The 20,898-nt window shown below is 46.6% G+C and overlaps 1 protein-coding gene across 2 annotated transcripts in view; it reads left to right on the top strand.

Moving 5' to 3' along the window:
- Positions 1–12,686: 12,686 nt before the first annotated feature.
- Positions 12,687–20,898, top strand: part of GRIN3A (glutamate ionotropic receptor NMDA type subunit 3A) — a gene marked incomplete at both ends in the record, with an annotated part of 149,924 nt that continues 141,712 nt past the window's right edge. For both annotated transcript variants that reach the window (XM_080820500.1, XM_080820499.1), the window contains one exon: positions 12,687–13,385. In XM_080820500.1, the coding sequence (XP_080676626.1) occupies positions 12,687–13,385 (699 nt within the window). The remainder of the gene's footprint in view (positions 13,386–20,898) is intronic.

Here is a 20,898-nt window from a genome sequence, read left to right as displayed (position 1 = left end):
GTTCTTTGTAGATCTTGGATATCAGCCCTTCATCTGTAGTGTCATTTGCGAATATCTTCTCCCATTCCGTGGGTTGCCTCTGTTTTGTCGACTGTTTCCTTTGCTGCGCAGAAGCTTTTGATCTTGATGAAGTCCCCAAAGTTCATTTTCACTTTTGTTTCCTTTGCCTTTGGAGACATGTCTTGAAAGAAGTTGCTGTGGCTGATGTTGAAGAGGTTACTGCCTATGTTCTCCTCTAGGATTTGATAGATCCCTGCCTCACGTTGAGGTCTTTTATCCATTTCGAGTTTATCTTTGTGTTTGGTGTAAGAGAATGGTCAAGTTTCATTCTTCTACACATAGTTGTCCAATTTTTCAAGCACCGTTTACTGAAGAGACTGTCTATATTCCACTGGATATTTTTTCCTACTTTATTGAAGATTATTTGACCATAGAGTTGAGGGTCCATATCTGGGCTCTCCACTCTGTTCCACTGCTCTATGTGTCTATTTTTGTGCCAGTATCATGCTGTCTTGGTGATCACAGCTTTGTAGTAAAGCTTGAAATCAGGCAATATGAAGCCCCCAGTTTTGTTATGCAGAACAAGGAAGAAAACTAGAGGCTGAGAAAAAACTGGGAGAAAACAGGCTAATACTAAGGAAACCTTCAAACAAGGATAGGCTGGCAGATTTTAGGGACAATTTAGGATAAAAGAAATGTGAAAGCCCTTTCAGTAAAGAAAGGAAATTAATGGGAAAGATGAAAATTTTAAAATATTACTATTCATGTAATAGTATGTATGTATATCTCTTCATGCTATTTGAAAAACGCAAGTAAAGTATTTGTTATTTTAAGATGACTTTGGGACAGGATGTGAGCATTTTAAACTTGATACCATTTATACTAGGCACCGTGTGAATACATGGAATGTTTTTTTCATAAGTACATGCTGAGTATATTCAATTTCATGATGGTTGAAGGTCTTCATTGTGTTGGGTCACGCAAAGAGTGTGAATCTTCACTATGCAAGGACATAGAAGTAAATGTAAGTGCTTAGACTGAATGTAAAGTTTCCCCAGAATATACTACGGAGACATTTGAGGTTTTTTTCTTAACCCATAAATCTCTGCCTTATCTTTGGAATATTTCTCCTAAAAATGAACAAGATACATCTAATTAAATTTGTTCCCACAGATTTATACATGTGTCTCAATCACTTTGCTGCAAAATGAATACCAAGGAAACCTTAGCAACTTAAAATACAGCATCTATTTGTCACTCACCAGAATATAGTTTACTAGGGCTCAGCTGATCAAAGCTGAGGTCAGTTGGACTCACTACCACCTGCAGTTGGGTCCAGGTCTGTTTTATAAACCTCTCATGGTCCTTGAACCAGCAGCCATTCAAAGAATGTTCTTCAGTGGGTGAAAGGTAGGAACTCAAGAAAAGAAGCTAGAAAGAAAGAAAGAGAGAGAGAGAAAAAACAAGCTCAACTGTGCAAGCACCTTGCAAGCCTTCATTTGCATCAAGCCCACTGAAAATCCCATTGATCAAAGCAGTGATTTAGTCAAGCCCCAAGTCAAAGACTAGGTAAATACATGCTACCCTAGCATGAGATCATAGTACTACTACAGGGGAATGCAGAATTGAGACGGATTTAATTTATACATATTGCTAAATTATATTTTTATTATACATATATTACATCTTACATCATATCATATGTAAATACAAGGCTAAAGCCTTTTCTGCTATACTCATACTCTAATTACCATATTTTTCTGATCTGGTGAAAAATAGTCAAAGATTTCATTGGCTAGTTTCATTTCTTTAAGCCATATCCCTCGACTAGGAAGACAAAGAAGACTCACTGGTATGAGCAGAATCAGAATGAAATAATGCCCGGGCAACCTGTAGACATTGTAGTCACTTGAAAACTGTGGATGCCAAAGCAAACAAACAATAGGGAATCTCCCCTAGCCATCCCCCCCACACACAGATGCCCGCACCACGAACTGTGGATCCTGCCAGGAAGAGGTTCCTGGCCACCCACTTCTGGAACGAAAATGATGTATTTTGGCACTGGGGAAGATACTAGTTAAAAAAAAAAAAATCCATAATAGCAAATTTAAACCTCATGATGGAGAGGCTGATAAACCAGGAAAATCACAGCTTGATTTAGAAAGCAGCAGGGAGCTAGTAGGGAGGCTTAAAGAGGAAGATTGAATAGCTAGTACAATGGAAAAGAAGATTGCTTTTGCTGAAGACCATTTCAAAACTCCACAGAAACATGACCGTGCCGCCAACCAGATGAAGAACTTTAGGAAAGAGCCATACCAAGATGGGAGGAAATTCCATATCTCCCAGTTAAAAAATATGAATGAGGATTAAGACAGATATGGTCATTAGAAACAAATGGGCTGCAAGTGTTTTCATTATCAGAAAAGCTCAGCCCTTAACCTGAAGGGCATCAAATGTCAGAACTAAACAGGGGTCTTTTTGCCTGAGCACATCACAGAAGAAACACCAGCCTCCACCCCACCAGCTCCACAAGATGCAGTCATCATAGTAGGTGTTGTTTTCCCATTTTGATGGCTTTAGGAGAAATGGGGGTGTAGTTCTGTGTCTGCCTTAAGCTGTGGAACCGTGGGCTATCATTTATTGACTCTCTGCCTCAGGCATCAGCTATTCATTACTGATTTAAAACCAGATAAATATATTAATATGTCTACTCTCTTTGACATGACAGAGAATGGAAAAAATTCTGTGGGAAAGCATAAAGGTCTTCAAAGAGGTGTCATCCTGTTCTGGACTATAGTACTTACTGTTTTCAACCTGCCTCATCTTTTTTTTTTTTTTTTTTTTTTTTTATTATTTCTTTATTTGACAGACATAGATCACAAGTAGGCAGAGAGGCAGGCAGAGAGAGAGAGGGGAGGAAGCAGGCTCCCTGCTGAGCAGAGAGCCCGATGCGGGGCTCGATCCCAGGACCCTGGGATCATGACCTGAGCCGAAGGCAGAGGCTTTAACCCACTGAGCCACCCAGGCGCCCCAACCTGCCTCATCTTAATCATTAGACGAGCATTCTTGATGGATGAAATGTTTTCCCATTGAGTTCTTGGTAGAGTTCCATGTGATCACAAGCTAATCATTGCTGCTCTGTCTCAGTCTTGCTCAGTTTACTCTCCGTAGCCTACCCTGCAATGATAGTACTGTTGGAGGTAGGGCCCAACTGATATTTTTTTAAAAAGTTATGTATTTACTTGAGAGAGAGAGAGAGAAGGCACATGTGTGCATGTGAGTGGGTGAGAGGGGTGGTAGAAGAAGGAGAGAATCCTCAAGCAGACTCCCCGTTGAGCACAGTGTCCCATACAAGGCTCCATCCCATGATCCTGAGATCATGACTTGAGTTGAAATCAAGAGACAGGTGCTTAACCCACTGAGCCACCCAGGCACCTCCAAATGATTTTTCTAACCCAGTGATGGCACACCAAAAGAAAAGGGATAGTGTATTTTTGAGGGGATTTCAAATTCTGGAAGAGGTCATTTCTATTTTGGTAACAATTTCTAGATGACTAACCCTTATTTCAAAGAGAGGTTCAGTTCTCAGAAGGTTCTCCTTCAGCATAATCATGAGATTTTTTTTTTTTCTGTCTGCATCAATGGTAGCACCTAGAAATGGCATGGAGGAAAACTGCTCAGCAGAAGTTCACACATGAAAATATGACATATATATCCAAACCCATTTTGAGTGATCTAGCTTATACCATCCAAACTGTTCAATCTTTTGATCAAGGTAGAAGTCTTGGGGCACCTGGGTGGCTCAGTCATTGAGCTTCTCTCTTGGGCTCGGGTCATGATCCCAGGGTCCTGGGATTGAGCCCCACATTGGGCTCCCTGCTTGGCAGAAAGCCTGCTACTTCCTCTCCCCCTCCCCCTACCTATGTTCCCTCTCTCGTTGTGTCTCTCTCTGTCAAATAAATAAAATCTTTTTAAAAATATAATAAAATGTCTAGAGTTGGCACTTACATACTCTGACAATGGTAATCAAGTAACTTTATGATTATGTTCATCCCTGTACATTAGCTAGATAGTGTTTCTAGTGCCAGTCAGGCTTGACCATCATGCTTCCATTCAAACTTGGAAGTGGAAATGAAAAGAGTTTGGACTTTGGATTCAGAGGATCAAATCTGTTTTGCTTCCCCATTCTTAGCAAATGACTCAACCTCACCAAGCATGAGTTTCATCATCTATAAAATAAGGATAACACAGTCTATTGGATCATAAAATTAAAAGATCATGCGTGTAAACTGTCCCACATGTAGAAGTCATTTAAGATAATAAGCTCTAGAATGATAAAGATTTCATATTTCTTGTCTTCTAATGAAAAAAAAAAAATCCCTTCCTTAAAGCCTCCTTCTAAAGAAACAAAAATTGTTTTTCTTTAAAAAAAAAAAAAAATGCTTTTCCGGATGTAAGGCATGAGAACCATGAAGGCAAATAGCCTTTGCAAAAGTCCCCAATTCTTTGGCTACAGCTCTAAAATTTGTGCTACAAACTGGGCACAAAAAAAGTCCTTTAAAAATGTTGTGGTCTGTGATGGGCCAAGTTTTATTCCAAAACTCATTTGGATAAACACTAAATTGGAATGATAATTACCAAAGGGGAAAAAAAGAGAGTGAGAGAGAGAGAGAGAGAGAGAGAGAGACTGCCACATTGGCCTTTCCAAGTCCTATCTGAGTTTCCTGTAGTGTGTGGTTTAGGAGAAGAATTCGGAAATCCAAACACTCAGCCAATAATCCTGGTAGATGTTGAAAAGGCCACGCACTTGTCACAACTGATAACTTACTCCCCTGACAATAACTAGACTGAGGATACCACAGTGTTCTTTCTCAGAGCTGAAAGGCAAACAAGTATTGGCCGTTCCTAATTTGTTGATAGGTAATAGTCCTGGCCTGAATTTGGTTTCCTGGGTGTAGGAGATCATATGGTACAAAGGAGGAAACATTTCCCTTTATATTTTCCAGTGTCACAGCAAAGACTGAGCATTATTTGAAATAGACAAGACATCTCATTTTTTGCTTCCCTTTCTTTGCACCATTTTCCTAGCTCCCAATGCTCCTTTTCTCTTATTCCAGTCCCTTGGGTTGCCTAAAATTCCTTTAGTGAAATCCTACCTAGTCCTTTCTTATGTCCCTAAATCCCCTTCTAAGGCAAAATGAATGCCTTCCCCCTATCAAAAAGAAATTCCCAATAGGATATTAATTAATTTTACAATAATCAGGATTAAATAATTTATCCTAATAACCCCATAATCACAAAAGTTACTTGTATTTTTCGAAGAGAATGACTAGTGACAAAAATAATACCTAATAAGTAGAATATCAGAACAGTGTTACAAGGTATCAAGTGAATATAGGCTTTTTTTAAATTGGGGGAACAAAAAAAGAATGATTAGGCTTTAGATAGGTTGGCCCTTAGGGTCTGCTCCTCAAAGTTGACCCGATTTTTCTGTGATTCATTCCATCCTCCAATTCTGCTACCATCGCTTCTCTACCAACTCCACATATTTTTTAAAATGTTTATTATTTAAGTATAGTTGATATACAATGTTATATTAGCTTAAGGAGCACAACACAATAATTCCACAATTCTATACGTTACACAATGTTCACCACTAGGGTAATTACCATCTGTCACCACACAATGTTATTATGGTATTATTGACTATATTTCCTATGCTGTACTTTTCATCTCTGTGACTTATTTATTTTATAACTGGAAGTTTGTGCCTCTTCGTCCCCTTCACCTACTTCATTCATTGACCCTCCAACCTCCTGCCTTGTGACAACCACCACTTTGTTCTCTATATTTATGATTCTGTTTCTGTTTTTTCTTTGTTTGTTCCTTTGTTTTGTTTGCTTGTTTTTACCCAGGAGGATTCCCATAACAACAGGGTCTCTGGCAATAGAGACAAGAATTGATGTGGGAGAGGGCACAATTTGGGCTTAGGGAATTATTAGCTAGAGGTGAGCACTTTTTTCATCTGAATATTGATAAAAACAGCAACAACAACAACCTCCATTGCTAATATCGCATAAAAGGCTGACCCGGAGATAGGAACATGGCATTTAATATTCTTGCCCATCTACACAAACAAAGCTAAATATGGGTAGAACTTGAAATCCGTCAGGCAAAAAAGAAAGAAAAAAGGTAATTTCCCAAGCCTTTATAAATATGTGACTGAACCAAAAGGCCTACAGAAAACCTCCCACTCCCATGGAACTTGAAAAGGGTTCACAGGAGTCCACACACTGCCGTGTAGACAACTGCCAAGAGCTGTCACCACAACCCCAGTACAAAGAAGGAATCTGTGCTTCAGGAGGTTAAATGTTGCACCCATAGGGAAACGGTGCTGAAAATAGAATCCAAGTTTCTGACTCCCACAGCATCCTTCGTGGCAGCCTTTCCTGGGCTACCTCCAGAATATCTCAGCTTTTAGTTTACTGGTTACTGGTACCAGAAAGCACAGATGTGCACAAAAGCACATTTTAAATTGTGAGCATTTGGATTTGTTTTTGTTTATTTGACTCTCCAACATGGGTTCTTAGATCAGTAGTTCTCATTTAGAATTTGGTAATAAAAAGAGCTTCATCTTCTCTGGGTGAGCCAATTTTGAAATTTGGCTGATTCTTGCTACCAAGAATGCAGCTGGGATGAACTTAGAATCTCGAATTCATGCTGCCACTCACTATGCAATGACTTTGTGCAAATAACTCAACTTTTCTCAAATATAATATCCTATCCTATAGAATGGAAATAATTAACACTAATCTGATAAAGTGCTTTTATGATTTGACAGTAATGTCCTCTCTCACATGGATTATTGCCAACAGCCTCATATCTGGTGTCCTGACTCCTACCTTTGCCTACCTTTCATCTATTATCAATAGAGAAGCTAGAGTAGTCCTGTTAAAACATAAATCCTGTCACTCTTCTGCTTAACACCTGCCCCCATACCTTCTCATTCCCTTCAGAGTAGAAGCCAAAATTCTTCATTGGCTTACATTATCTGTCATCTCCTCATTGCTTCTCTGGCTTGACCTGTCACTGCACTTACCCTAGAGCATTTTGCTCCAGCAACCCTGGACCCCTCACTATTTTATTTTAAGATTTTTATTTATTTATTTGAGAGAGATTGAGAGCGAGAGAGATCACAGAGGGAGAGGGAGGGGGAGAAGCAAACTTGCCACTGAGTAGAGAGCCTGAGGAGAGGCTCAATCCCAGGACCCTGAGATTCTGACCCGAGCAAAAGGCAGATACTTAACCTATTGAGCCACCCAGGTACCCCTGGACCCCTCACTATTCCTCAAATATGCCAGAAACACCCTGCCCCAGGGCCTTTGCCCTTGTTGTTTCCTCTACTTGGAAATTCTTGTCTTGAATGTTTATATAATTACCCTCCCCCCCCCCCCCCGCCTCTGTTTAACTCTTTATTCAAAAGTTTTCTTCTCAGAGGAGTTTACCCTGGCTCTGCTATCTAAAATTACAACCTATTCTCCTAATGATTCCCCTTTGCTGATCTACTTTTCTTCTTAGCATCAACTAATATCTCCTACATTTACTTCTTTGTATGCTTTATTGTCTTTCTCTCCCACTGGAATATAAGCTCAATGTCAGCATTTTGTTCACTCATTAAATATGTGGTTTGTGGGGGGGGGGGACTCTCAATTTCTCTGATCTGGAATTTATTTATCTATCCCGAGGACAGTTCTGCAGCAATGCCTGGCACAGAGTAGGAGCTTAATAAATGGTTGTTGAACTGATGACTGAATCTAAAAGAGCTCTCAACATTATGTCCATTGAAACATGGAAAAGGAGGAGAAGAAGGAAGGGAAAAGAGAAAGGGAGATGTGAGGAAAGGAGAGAAAAGAATCATGTCAGAGACACTCAGATGACAGTGACATGGATAAACAGAAACAAGCAGCAAAAGAAAATGGAAAGGGAGACAGTATATCATCATCAAAAAGCCCAGGAAAGAAACAAAAGATGAAGTACAGGAAGGAAGGGCTGTTTGACATGGTGAACACTCAGTATTTGCAAGATTTAGCTATAGTTTTATCATGAGCTGGTGGAGCACGATCCTTAGAACCTTGGGTATCATCCCCTCCTGTGAACAGGCAGTTCAGCTGGTCCCTCAAGGTGGTCATGGACTTGAGAGACCTAAAGAATGTAGGATCAAATTAACCCACAGACCCATCTATTCTTCATCACCATCTATTTTATTGAGGACCTGATTTGAACATGTATGTAATGCCAAGTACTAAGATAACCACTCTAGGGCACGGTCATCGTCTGGAATGTCACACTCGCTAATGCATGCACACAAACACACACACACAGAAGCATATCTTCTTACTACACAATTAATAGAGTCCCAGTTTTCCTGCAATGCAAGGACCACGAAATTCTATACTTTTCTTATTCGGTCCCCAATCAGTGGAATCCTCTGAAGCCAGCAAGAATTTCCAGCATCCATGCTTGGGATGCTCTGTAGGGTTTCAGAAGGGACCCCTTCCCTTGAGGTTCATCTTTTATTATGATTTTCACTCCTTTTCTTTTCTGGCACCCCAGGCTTGCAGCAGCTATTCTGGTTGTCAGGAAAGTTTTGTTCTGAGATGCCTTTAAAGGTCTGTTTTGAGGAAAACAGCATTCACTTTGCAACCTTCTTGGGAATTTTATTCAGCGAGAGCTTCTTCATCCCAAAGATTTAAAGCATGATGGAAACTTTAGCTCATGAATCAAAACAGCCCTCCAGAGTTAAAAGCTAGCTGTATTTGCATAACAATTTAGCAGCTCCAAACAGCAGGGCAAGGTCAGGTGAAATAATTCGCCAAGGTCACGGTTCTCCTGAAGTGGTACTGAAATTCAGAACAGCAGGTCCCCAGTCTTGCTTACCCCAAGGATGTGTCTCTAATCTCCTTCTAAAGGATACCAAGGCATAAAATAAATCTGCACGCGTGGAAACCACAGGCCTGCCCTTAACCCTCTCTTTGGTTTCTAATTTCAGATTCAGGTCCTGGAGGAAGAGACCAAATCCTAAACCACTGACTTCACTGCATTACCTTACAAATGAAAGAACTTACTAGAAATAGTGATCTGGAGGGCTCTCGGTCTAAACTAGAAACTGCTGTTGACCGTGCTTGAAACTCCAAAAGTATTTTGAAGCTCTTTAATTTCTTGGTCAAATAATTGCTTCAAATCCACTTATCTACTTCTGAGACGCTAAAAACATGAGGAATCCTTAAAAGCCGCAAAGGCCCACGTGCCCGAGAGAAGGAAGCCAAGGAGATTAAATGTGTAAATGATTCTGGCTTTGGTGCCCTTAGCGAGAAAAACCTTTAAAGCGCCACATGGAAGAGAAGCTCGTTACTCGTTAAAGTCCCAGCTTCTTAGAACCCAGCCCCGCGAACCACTGGATTTCAGATTCCTCAGGTACGTCCGCATTCGGAATTCTCCGCGGCTCAGCGTCCTCGCCCTCGCCCTCGCCCTCGCCCTCGCCCTCGCCCTCGCCCTCGCCCTCGCCCTCGCCCTCGCCCTCGCCCTCGCCCTCGCCCTCGCCCTCGCCCTCGCCCTCGCCCTCGCCCTCGCCCTCGCCCTCGCCCTCGCCCTCGCCCTCGCCCTCGCCCTCGCCCTCGCCCTCGCCCTCGCCCTCGCCCTCGCCCTCGCCCTCGCCCTCGCCCTCGCCCTCGCCCTCGCCCTCGCCCTCGCCCTCGCCCTCGCCCTCGCCCTCGCCCTCGCCCTCGCCCTCGCCCTCGCCCTCGCCCTCGCCCTCGCCCTCGCCCTCGCCCTCGCCCTCGCCCTCGCCCTCGCCCTCGCCCTCGCCCTCGCCCTCGCCCTCGCCCTCGCCCTCGCCCTCGCCCTCGCCCTCGCCCTCGCCCTCGCCCTCGCCCTCGCCCTCGCCCTCGCCCTCGCCCTCGCCCTCGCCCTCGCCCTCGCCCTCGCCCTCGCCCTCGCCCTCGCCCTCGCCCTCGCCCTCGCCCTCGCCCTCGCCCTCGCCCTCGCCCTCGCCCTCGCCCTCGCCCTCGCCCTCGCCCTCGCCCTCGCCCTCGCCCTCGCCCTCGCCCTCGCCCTCGCCCTCGCCCTCGCCCTCGCCCTCGCCCTCGCCCTCGCCCTCGCCCTCGCCCTCGCCCTCGCCCTCGCCCTCGCCCTCGCCCTCGCCCTCGCCCTCGCCCTCGCCCTCGCCCTCGCCCTCGCCCTCGCCCTCGCCCTCGCCCTCGCCCTCGCCCTCGCCCTCGCCCTCGCCCTCGCCCTCGCCCTCGCCCTCGCCCTCGCCCTCGCCCTCGCCCTCGCCCTCGCCCTCGCCCTCGCCCTCGCCCTCGCCCTCGCCCTCGCCCTCGCCCTCGCCCTCGCCCTCGCCCTCGCCCTCGCCCTCGCCCTCGCCCTCGCCCTCGCCCTCGCCCTCGCCCTCGCCCTCGCCCTCGCCCTCGCCCTCGCCCTCGCCCTCGCCCTCGCCCTCGCCCTCGCCCTCGCCCTCGCCCTCGCCCTCGCCCTCGCCCTCGCCCTCGCCCTCGCCCTCGCCCTCGCCCTCGCCCTCGCCCTCGCCCTCGCCCTCGCCCTCGCCCTCGCCCTCGCCCTCGCCCTCGCCCTCGCCCTCGCCCTCGCCCTCGCCCTCGCCCTCGCCCTCGCCCTCGCCCTCGCCCTCGCCCTCGCCCTCGCCCTCGCCCTCGCCCTCGCCCTCGCCCTCGCCCTCGCCCTCGCCCTCGCCCTCGCCCTCGCCCTCGCCCTCGCCCTCGCCCTCGCCCTCGCCCTCGCCCTCGCCCTCGCCCTCGCCCTCGCCCTCGCCCTCGCCCTCGCCCTCGCCCTCGCCCTCGCCCTCGCCCTCGCCCTCGCCCTCGCCCTCGCCCTCGCCCTCGCCCTCGCCCTCGCCCTCGCCCTCGCCCTCGCCCTCGCCCTCGCCCTCGCCCTCGCCCTCGCCCTCGCCCTCGCCCTCGCCCTCGCCCTCGCCCTCGCCCTCGCCCTCGCCCTCGCCCTCGCCCTCGCCCTCGCCCTCGCCCTCGCCCTCGCCCTCGCCCTCGCCCTCGCCCTCGCCCTCGCCCTCGCCCTCGCCCTCGCCCTCGCCCTCGCCCTCGCCCTCGCCCTCGCCCTCGCCCTCGCCCTCGCCCTCGCCCTCGCCCTCGCCCTCGCCCTCGCCCTCGCCCTCGCCCTCGCCCTCGCCCTCGCCCTCGCCCTCGCCCTCGCCCTCGCCCTCGCCCTCGCCCTCGCCCTCGCCCTCGCCCTCGCCCTCGCCCTCGCCCTCGCCCTCGCCCTCGCCCTCGCCCTCGCCCTCGCCCTCGCCCTCGCCCTCGCCCTCGCCCTCGCCCTCGCCCTCGCCCTCGCCCTCGCCCTCGCCCTCGCCCTCGCCCTCGCCCTCGCCCTCGCCCTCGCCCTCGCCCTCGCCCTCGCCCTCGCCCTCGCCCTCGCCCTCGCCCTCGCCCTCGCCCTCGCCCTCGCCCTCGCCCTCGCCCTCGCCCTCGCCCTCGCCCTCGCCCTCGCCCTCGCCCTCGCCCTCGCCCTCGCCCTCGCCCTCGCCCTCGCCCTCGCCCTCGCCCTCGCCCTCGCCCTCGCCCTCGCCCTCGCCCTCGCCCTCGCCCTCGCCCTCGCCCTCGCCCTCGCCCTCGCCCTCGCCCTCGCCCTCGCCCTCGCCCTCGCCCTCGCCCTCGCCCTCGCCCTCGCCCTCGCCCTCGCCCTCGCCCTCGCCCTCGCCCTCGCCCTCGCCCTCGCCCTCGCCCTCGCCCTCGCCCTCGCCCTCGCCCTCGCCCTCGCCCTCGCCCTCGCCCTCGCCCTCGCCCTCGCCCTCGCCCTCGCGAGTCTCACGGAATTTCGCAAACCAAGCCCCGGCGCCTTTGGGGGAGCAGACTTTCCAGGGGCGCGGGAAGCGCCACCCGGGAATCTCACCATCAGTGGGCGTTTAGCGCAGCCAAGCGACAGGCTGGCGCCAGGGCTCAGCAACAGGGAGGCGCCGGCTGAGGCGGGGAGAACTTTGCGCTCCGAGCAGAACCACCCTTTGCTGGCCAGTCGCGTCGCTCCTCCGAGGAAGCAGGCGGCGGCGGCGGCGGCGGCGACTGGGCGGAAAGAGGAGCGAAGCAAGGAGAAGAGGAAGTAGCGAGACAGGAAGAAAGATGAAGCCAGTGCCGGGGGGGCCCGCCAGAGGGTGGCGGACGGTGGAGCAAGGAGGATTTGGCTTCTTCTTCGCACTCCGGGCGTGAACGCTGCCTCCTGCGCGACCCTAAGGAAATAAGTGGGTCTCGCCTGGGCAGAAAAGGAAAAGAAAAGAATCCAAGTGAGCGCGTTGCCTCCTGGGTCGCGTTGTCCCCCTAGGAACTCCGGCGCTTTCCAGCCCAGCCGCGGGACCAGACGCAGTGCCCGAGCCGCCCTGCAGATGGGGAGAGCAGGGACCGGGCGCCCAAGCCGCGGGTGACCGGCGCCGGCCCGCCCGCCTGCACGGCTCCGCGCAGGGACCGGGCGGGCGGAGGATGCGAGGCGGAGGGACCCGGGTGCGCTAGGCTCCAACTTGGATGGCCCGGAGACCGCTTCGGCTCCTGGGAGCGCTCGGCACCGTAGAGTGAGCTGCCCGCGGGACCTGGGGGCGGAGACCTTAGGCAGCGGCTGGAGGGGGGCGAGCCGGGCGCAGGAGGGGGCGCGCTTTCTCCCTGCGGGTCTCAGTAATGAGGAGACTGAGTTTGTGGTGGCTGCTGAGCAGGGTCTGTCTGCTGCTGCCGCCGCCCTGCGCTCTGGTGCTGGCCGGGGTGCCCGGCTCCTCCTCGCACCCGCAGCCCTGCCAGATCCTCAAGCGCATCGGGCACGCGGTGAGGGTGGGCGCGGTGCACTTGCAGCCCTGGACCACGGCCCCCCGCGTCGCCAGCCGCGCTCCGGACGGCAGCCGGGCAGGCGCCCAGAGGGATGAGCCCGAGCCAGGGACTTGGCGACCCCCGGCGCCCTCGCCGGGCGCACGTTGGTTGGGGAGCGCTCTGCATGGCCGGGGCCCGCCGCGTGCCCGGAAGCCCGGGGAGGGCGCCGGGGCCCAGACCCTGTGGCCTCGGGACGCCCTCCTCTTCGCCGTGGACAACCTGAACCGCGTGGAAGGTCTGCTGCCCTACAACCTGTCTTTGGAAGTCGTGATGGCCATCGAGGCGGGCCTGGGCGATCTGCCGCTCCTGCCCTTCTCCTCCCCAAGCTCGCCGTGGAGCAGTGACCCTTTCTCCTTTCTGCAGAGCGTGTGCCACACCGTGGTGGTGCAAGGGGTGTCGGCGCTGCTCGCCTTCCCCCAGAGCCAGGGTGAGATGATGGAGCTTGACTTGGTCAGCTCCGTTCTGCACATTCCGGTGATCAGCATCGTGCGCCACGAGTTTCCGCGGGAGAGTCAGGTGAGAGGAGGGGGCGCCGCTTGGGGGCCGGGACCTTTATGGAGGGGAGGAGGGGAGAAAGAGGAAGGGTGAAGTCTGGAGGGACTTGGGGCTTTACAACTTTGATTACTGTTTAAGGATCGGACCATGTCCATGGATGGTTGTTTGAAGAGCCTCAGTAAAAGTAAAATAAGACAGTGTTAAGTGCGGACAGAAATAAGAGGCAGGGGTAGCAGATAGAAGAAAGGAAGTGGGGGGAAATAAGCGAAAAAAAAAAATACTCATGTTTTGACGAGCTGGGAAAACCTAGTGGACGCCGGAGGGAAGTAGAAGTCAAAGTTCAGGAGCGTGGAGAGCAATCGATTTTCTAAAGATGAGCTCGGGGGATGGGGATGTGAGATTCCTGACGATGCTAGAGTCTTTAACTCCCGAGAGGAAGTGAGCATGAGGCAGGAAGAGCTGCATCTGCTCTGACTTCTTTAGAAGGTGTGCCTGAGGCTTGGGCGGTGGTGTACGGAGAAAAAAATCCCTCTGAATTCCTATGAGTAAACAGGAAATCTGCAATAGTACGGAAGCCATAGTAAAGAAGGGCGGTTAATTGCCCTTGGGCATTGAAATACATTAGAATTAATATCTGGTAGCGAAAAAATCGAGGGGAGGACTCATTTGGGATTGGGTTTTTTGGTCCCTACTGATGTGGGCTCAGAGACTGGCTGTATGCAGTAGCTGTTTTCAGCCCATTTCTGTCTCAATGATTTAGGACTAAAAACAGAAGAATCTTAATGCTTTCGTTTATATAGGTTAAAAAATTGAATGTATTTTCAATAAAATAAGCTATTTGTGAACTTACTATTGACAATAATGTACATATTTAAAGAGAGGGCAGGATCCTCTCAGCAATGGGAGTTTAATGCATTTTGTGCATTTTTTAAATCAAAATATCAAGCTTCATTAAGCCTTGCACAAATATTTATGAAACAAATAGGTAATCTGTGTTGGCCCCCTGGTAAAGATTGAGGAACTAAGGAAAGTTTTGGTCAGTGTACTAATAAAAGAGTCCAGATGCTGGAGAATTTCTAACTCTACATATCCTTTCGCTATCCCTTTAGCAGGAAAAAAATATTTCTAATCTCTTTTCTTCCACTTTTGATATATATATATACAGAGATAAAAGCTAAAATGAGTAAGGCCAAATACAAGTGAAAAGTTTGGTAGAATCTGTATAAAATATCACGAGAGTATCAAAGATTTCTTTTTCTCGAAAAATGAATCTTACATTTTTAATTTTAGGAAGGCTGGGCACCCGCTACTTTCAGCAGTTGCCCAGAAGATTGCTATTTAATGCTGAACTATAGAGATTTGATCTGCAGAGTGCAGGCTAATTAACTTTTATCTAAAACATTTCCGTCACCTGAATCTGAATGACTGTAGGCAGCAGATGGGAAGGCAGGGAAAACACAGGTGCACAATGCTGCCAATGGCCAAAGTGTTATAAACATGAAATTGCATCCATAGGGTGCATCATTATTAATATATATGCAGAATCAGATTGAACAAAATGCAAGAGTCAGCATCACGTGCTTCTCATCATTGCTTCTTTATTACCTAATACTTCATAAGTTGCCAATAGTGTTCACTTTCTCCAGACTCCTTTCCATTTGTAGATTGTTTAGCAGGTCTTAAATAGCAAGAATTTCCCCCAAATTAGTGTTCCTTAAGTTAGAAAGGAAATTGTGTTCCATGATGGATTTGTGCAGTATCCAGCACATTACAACTAGGGGACCAGAGAAACCATGAAGCAGCGTCTAGAATCAGACAACTTCACAGCTTTATGACCACTGTGGGAACAGTCTTCTGGCGACAACCCTTACAAGTTGCCAATAAAATGAACACGCCGCCAAGCACATCTACTTCTGTACTTCAATTCAGAAATGTATTTTAAATCACTGTTGTCACTGTTATTTTCATGACACACATCTTCAAAGGGAGAGATTATTATATTAACTCAGATCTTGTTTGCCCAACTGACATGGTCTCTCATTTATCTTTGTATTTTAAATTCCAACATATCTAACTTTTTACTTTCAGTATATCATTTACATGTCATTCTATAAGGTTGTATATTAAGAATGTCCAACTCAATGTGAAGTCACCATAATATATAGTTTTAGCATATGACCATAATCTGCTTTCAGCAAAAATAATAACTGATCTTTCCCTTGTGTCTGCTAAAAAGCAGACCTTTCTCCCATACCCTGATGTGATTTTTTTTTAAAAAAAAGAACTTTCAAAATATAAAAGAATGTCAGAGTCATTTTATACATAAAATAAAAGTGGTTTAATTTAGCCACTTTTCTCATTGGATTCTACTGCCCGGTGACCCAATACATTGATCGGGTTAGTGCCTGAAAAAAGGATTCTAGAGGAAAGTGGACTTGTCTACACAACGAAGTAAAATAAAATTGTGTCTCTTATTCAGACAAATCAAAATTGCTTGGGGCAGTAGTGACAATAGTGTTTTCTCTCACTTTCTTTTGGGCTGTGGATTTCCTTCATATGAAAGTTTTAATTAATAAATAGTGGTTTTGATAGTGTTCTGCCACAGCTCGTGAATGGAAAGAGATACCACTGAAATGTTCAACACCCTGAGGAAAGCATTATAGTTTTATTTCACTAAACTATTTATTGGAAACAAAGACATAAGGCCATCAGCTTGTAAGATAATAAACTACCCACTTTCAGAAATCATATGTATTATCACTACATAATAAAAGCTTCATACAACATTACCACATAGGATAGGATCAAAACATGTTTCCATCTAAAAAATTCTGACTTTACACTCAAACCTCCACTTGAGGCTAACTCATTTTATTAAAATGATAATTTCTTACTTCTAACTTCTGTTCCCACGACCTTCAAGTAATGATGCTGCATATGGATCCGGTTACATTTAAGTTATATTAAGTTCCTATAATTGTTCTTTCTCTTCCATCCCATACATACTATCTTCTCTTCTAGGGTTTTTGTATAGTTTCTCCAAAGTTAACTCCTTGAAATTTGCCTGCTCAGTTAGTGACAGATACAGATTTCTTTCTAAAATGTATATTTCAAGTTAATTCCATATTGATGCCCTTAAGCAGAGTTAATGGAGTAATATAATTAGCTTAGGTCCAAACCCATGCGATCAAAAACGGACTCAGGGCCCCTCCCTGGGTGGCACAGTCAGTTGAGCAATGGACTCTTGATTCCCGCTCAGGTGTTGATCTCAGGGTCCTTAGGTTGAGTGCCACTTGGGCTCCCTGCTCAACGGGGAGTCTGCTTCTATACTTCTCCATCTCCCTCTACTCCTCCTGCTACTCATGCATGTGCACACACGCGCACACACACACACACACACACACTCTCTCTTTTCAAATAAATAAATAAATATTTTTAAAAATTTAAAAAAGTGACTATTACAATTTTTTTGTTTTGTTGTGTTTTTTGGTGTGTATTACTGTTTTTAACTTCAGTTGAACATACCAACCACAGTTCGCCAGACTCATGAGCCGTATATGCTAATTAATATGTTTATTCCAGTGGAAATATAGTGTTCTGAGATGGTCCCTTTTCTCTGACAACACAGTACTAAATACCCCAGCCTATTTATTAGTTTGGCTATTTATTAGCACAGTGCCACTTCTGTCTGATGTAGGGACCGCAACAATAACACCACTAAGGCACAGGTTTCCCCCACTATCTGAAAGTAAACCAGTCCTATAAAATCTTTCATAAGCCGGAGTGGCATAAAGTGAAGCGTATTCTCCGCTTTCCGAAAGTTTGGGTACTACCACTTCGCGTTGAGGAAAGACTTACATTAGCACCTGTTTTCCCTAATGGAAAAAGTTCAGAAGGGGATTTTCGCTTTTATGAGAGCAATGGCATAATGTGGAGTTTCAGAAAGTCGGGGAGGCTGGTAGTGCCGCTTTAGCCAAGGTTTTGCCCGCAATGGTGGTCCCGGAAGTAGATGATTTCTCCTCCCCTGACGTAGCGTCAAAGGTCAGTAGTAGCTTCTGGTAGCATCAAAGGTCGGTAGTAGCTTCTCGCTGGATCAGACTGCTCTCGGCTTTCTCCTCACTTCATCTTATCAGATAGGTATTTTCTCATCTTACATCATCATCGGAGGAGGGTGAGTGCAATACAATATAGATACTTCGATAAACAGACCGTATTCACATAATTTTTATTACAGTATATTGTTATGATTGTTTTATTTGGTTATTACTGTTGTTAATCTCTTAGTGTGCCTAATTTATAAATTAAACTTCATCGTGGGTATGTATGGATAGGAAAAATACAGTATTTATAGTATAGGTACTATTCGTGATTTCAGGCATTCACTGTGGGTCTTGGAATGTGTCCCCCATGGATAAGGGGGGACTAATGTATATGTCTTAGGTGTGGCGTTAGGGGACAAGTAAAGGACATTTATTTTTAAAAGATCTACTCTCAACTGTATTGGTTTTCCTTGACTTGCTCCTTGGAAAGCACTGCTTTCTGTCCTCTGGGGGAAATATATTCTTCTGTTAATTCATGATGAATGGCTGATAGTAGCACCTAATTGTTGCTGACTTGAAGATAAATGATTTCAAATTAAATGTCAAGTGATACAAAACTTTTCTTAGAAATGATCTTTTACAGTCTCCTCTTGAGGTACAGAGATGGGATTAATTTATAAGTTTTTATTTTTAATTCGGGGATTTTGTTTGTTTGTTTGTTTTTACAATACTTAAATTTTTTCCCAGATGAATAGATCAGAAGAGGTTAGCAGATACATTCACTGGGCAATTAATCTGTCTCACCCACTTTTCTTGTGCCTGCCACAGTGTAATCATAGAGAATATTTGGTCTTGACCTTCTTTGACTATTCCATTTTGGAGTTAATTTATGATTGAATCAACTGAACTAAGTATCTCCATCATCTGAAGACCAGTTTCATTGTTTAATTCCTTAATACTTTATCTTTGGGTGTTGCAGAATCCACCATGGATTTTGTGCCGTTATACTTTATTTCATGAATACCTCCAGTCAAATTCCAGTCACGCTGGTTAAAAGGGCACAATATAATGGGAGGCACATTAAGTAACAGTCAAAAGATTCTCAGCCTTCCTCTGCCTCTTACTGGCCATGTAATCTTGGCAAGTGCCTCTATCTCTGAATATCTCTGTTTATCTGTCAAAAGAAGGTACTTACCAATCCGACAGAGTTGTTTTGTGAATCAGATTAAAAAAACGAAGTACTTTGGGAAAATTTATAGTGTTAGCCAAACGACTGGTAGAGAAGTGTTGGTCTGATAAGAATCATCCAAGTCTTAATTTTTCACTAATTCTCATTAGTAGTTACCAATCAAACTGGGATGTGATTCACAGAGTATCATGTCTTCATCCTCCACCTTACCCTCCAATCTCTCATTTTCTTTCTCTTTAGAGAAAAAACAAAAAGTAGGTTTAACCCTCCACCAAAAAAGGAAAGGAAAAAAAAAAAAAGAACTAGACTCCTGAATATGTTGCACATTTGCCCCAAAATAGAAGGTGTGCCAGGTACTATTTCTATACCGAGGGCAAATTTCCAACTATGACACATCTGACAGTTTCTAGACCCTTACGTATTGCCATCGAAGCCTCAGTAAGATGCCCAGGGTTTTTCAGAAATGTTGGTCTCTCACATTGGTTAGAAGTTTATCCTGTAAGCAAACTTGACAATAATAGAGTGTTCATTGAGAGTATGGCTTCTCCATCTGGCTCATCTGATACTATTTTCACAGAAGTTTTTCTTGATGAAAAAAGCAGGGTGTTGGTTCATACTGGGCAAAAGCTCCTTCCCGGCTCTGCAGGAAGCCTGCTTCTCCCTCTCCCACTCCCCCTGCTTGTGTTCCCTCTCTCGCTTTCTCTCTCTCTCTCTCTCTCTCTCTGTCAAATAAGTAGATAATCTTTAGGGGCTGGGGAAAGCTCCTTATCTCATCCTTGACAGATAATAAGAGTTTGCAAACCAGCTACTCTGAGTACCATTGTCCTAGGAAATGGGGGGGCAGGGGGCTCTCATAGCAAGGTATTGTTCATTTTGGTGATATCAGTAAATGTAGAGATGAGACTCTCATTGTCTCTTGTCCTGCCGACTCTAGCTACTGCCACTCACATACACAGAGAAGCAGAGGAAGTGTAGGACACCGGAAGTGTGATGCTGAATCTATAAAACTAGGCATGAAGGGAGAAAGAACATCTCAGCATCTGCCACATTGCTTTTTGAGTGAATGCATGAATAACAAACTAATGGGAATCATTAAGCCATTCATTTGTCTTTCTCAGATCTTTTCTTTATGGGATAGTGGGAGAAAAGAGCAATGGGGAATAGGTGAACTAGGAGTAAGCCAGCTGCCTGTCCCTGCTCTCACCTTCCCCTTCCCTTAACCCAACCTAACACCTCAGCCAGATTTTCAGTTCTCCTTCTGAATGTGTAAGATTTGGTCACTCTCAGGGGACACTGTGATCTCCTGCATTGAGGGAGCAGGCTGATCATACAGACCTGGACTTGTATTGTGTCAGTCGGGGTAGATACTGATGCTGAAAGGCTAGTATCTGCCTGGCCAGGGATGGTCTCCTGGTAAAGATGAGCCTTTAAGGATTCAAGTGGTAAAGAAACAGGATGACTTCTTTTTTTAGTCAGGCTGAATTATGCCCCATTGTTTTTCATTTGAGTCACAGATTTAGGAAAAAACTCAATCATAAATATTTTTGTAGCATTTATGCTTTTCAGGTCTTCAGAAATGTGCTCACAGAATCCTTCTAACAGTCTTGTGAAGTAGAAAACAATGTATACAACATATAGAGTACATGAAGAGCTATGCATTCTAGGAAAAGAGAAGTCACCAAGAAGAAAAACAGACTATAATAGCTCCTTCTAAATTCAATGTATTTGTTAGCCTACAACCCAAGAACAGACTGAATCCATCACTGCTTTTGAATTAACTCAGAAAAGAGGATATAAGAGAGAATCTACTTCAAGTTTGATTGTTAAAAGCATATTTCATACTAAATAACCAGTAATGGGAATTGACTTAAATGAATCATGATATGTCTTTACAGTGGAGTTCTATATACCCATTCAAATGAAAATATGTTGACACAGAGATAGAAAAAAGATTTATATAATTTGTATAAAGTATGACCTTGATCCTGGAAACTATGAAGTCCAGAATTTTATTTATAAAATGGAAATTTTCTAAATTTTATTCCATTTTATTTATAAAATGGAAATAGAAGTCCATTTTTTCCTTATCCACACTTCTATTTATTTATTTTTTTCACACTTCTACTTAAAAAAAAAGTATGTATTGCCTACATAATTAAAAATATTAAGAGAAATGGGGCGCCTGGGTGGCTCAGATGGTTAAGCATCTGTCTGCCTTTGGCCTGGGTCATGATCTCAGGGTCCTGGGATCAAGCCCAGCATCAGGCTCCCTGGTCAGTGGGAAGCCTGCTTCCTTCTCACTCTC

The sequence above is a fragment of the Martes martes genome (assembly GCF_963455335.1).
Source record: "Martes martes genome assembly, chromosome: 12".
Taxonomy (NCBI): domain Eukaryota; kingdom Metazoa; phylum Chordata; class Mammalia; order Carnivora; family Mustelidae; genus Martes; species Martes martes.
Note: the sequence above shows the minus strand (reverse complement) of the source record. Positions and strands in the feature narration are given on the sequence as shown.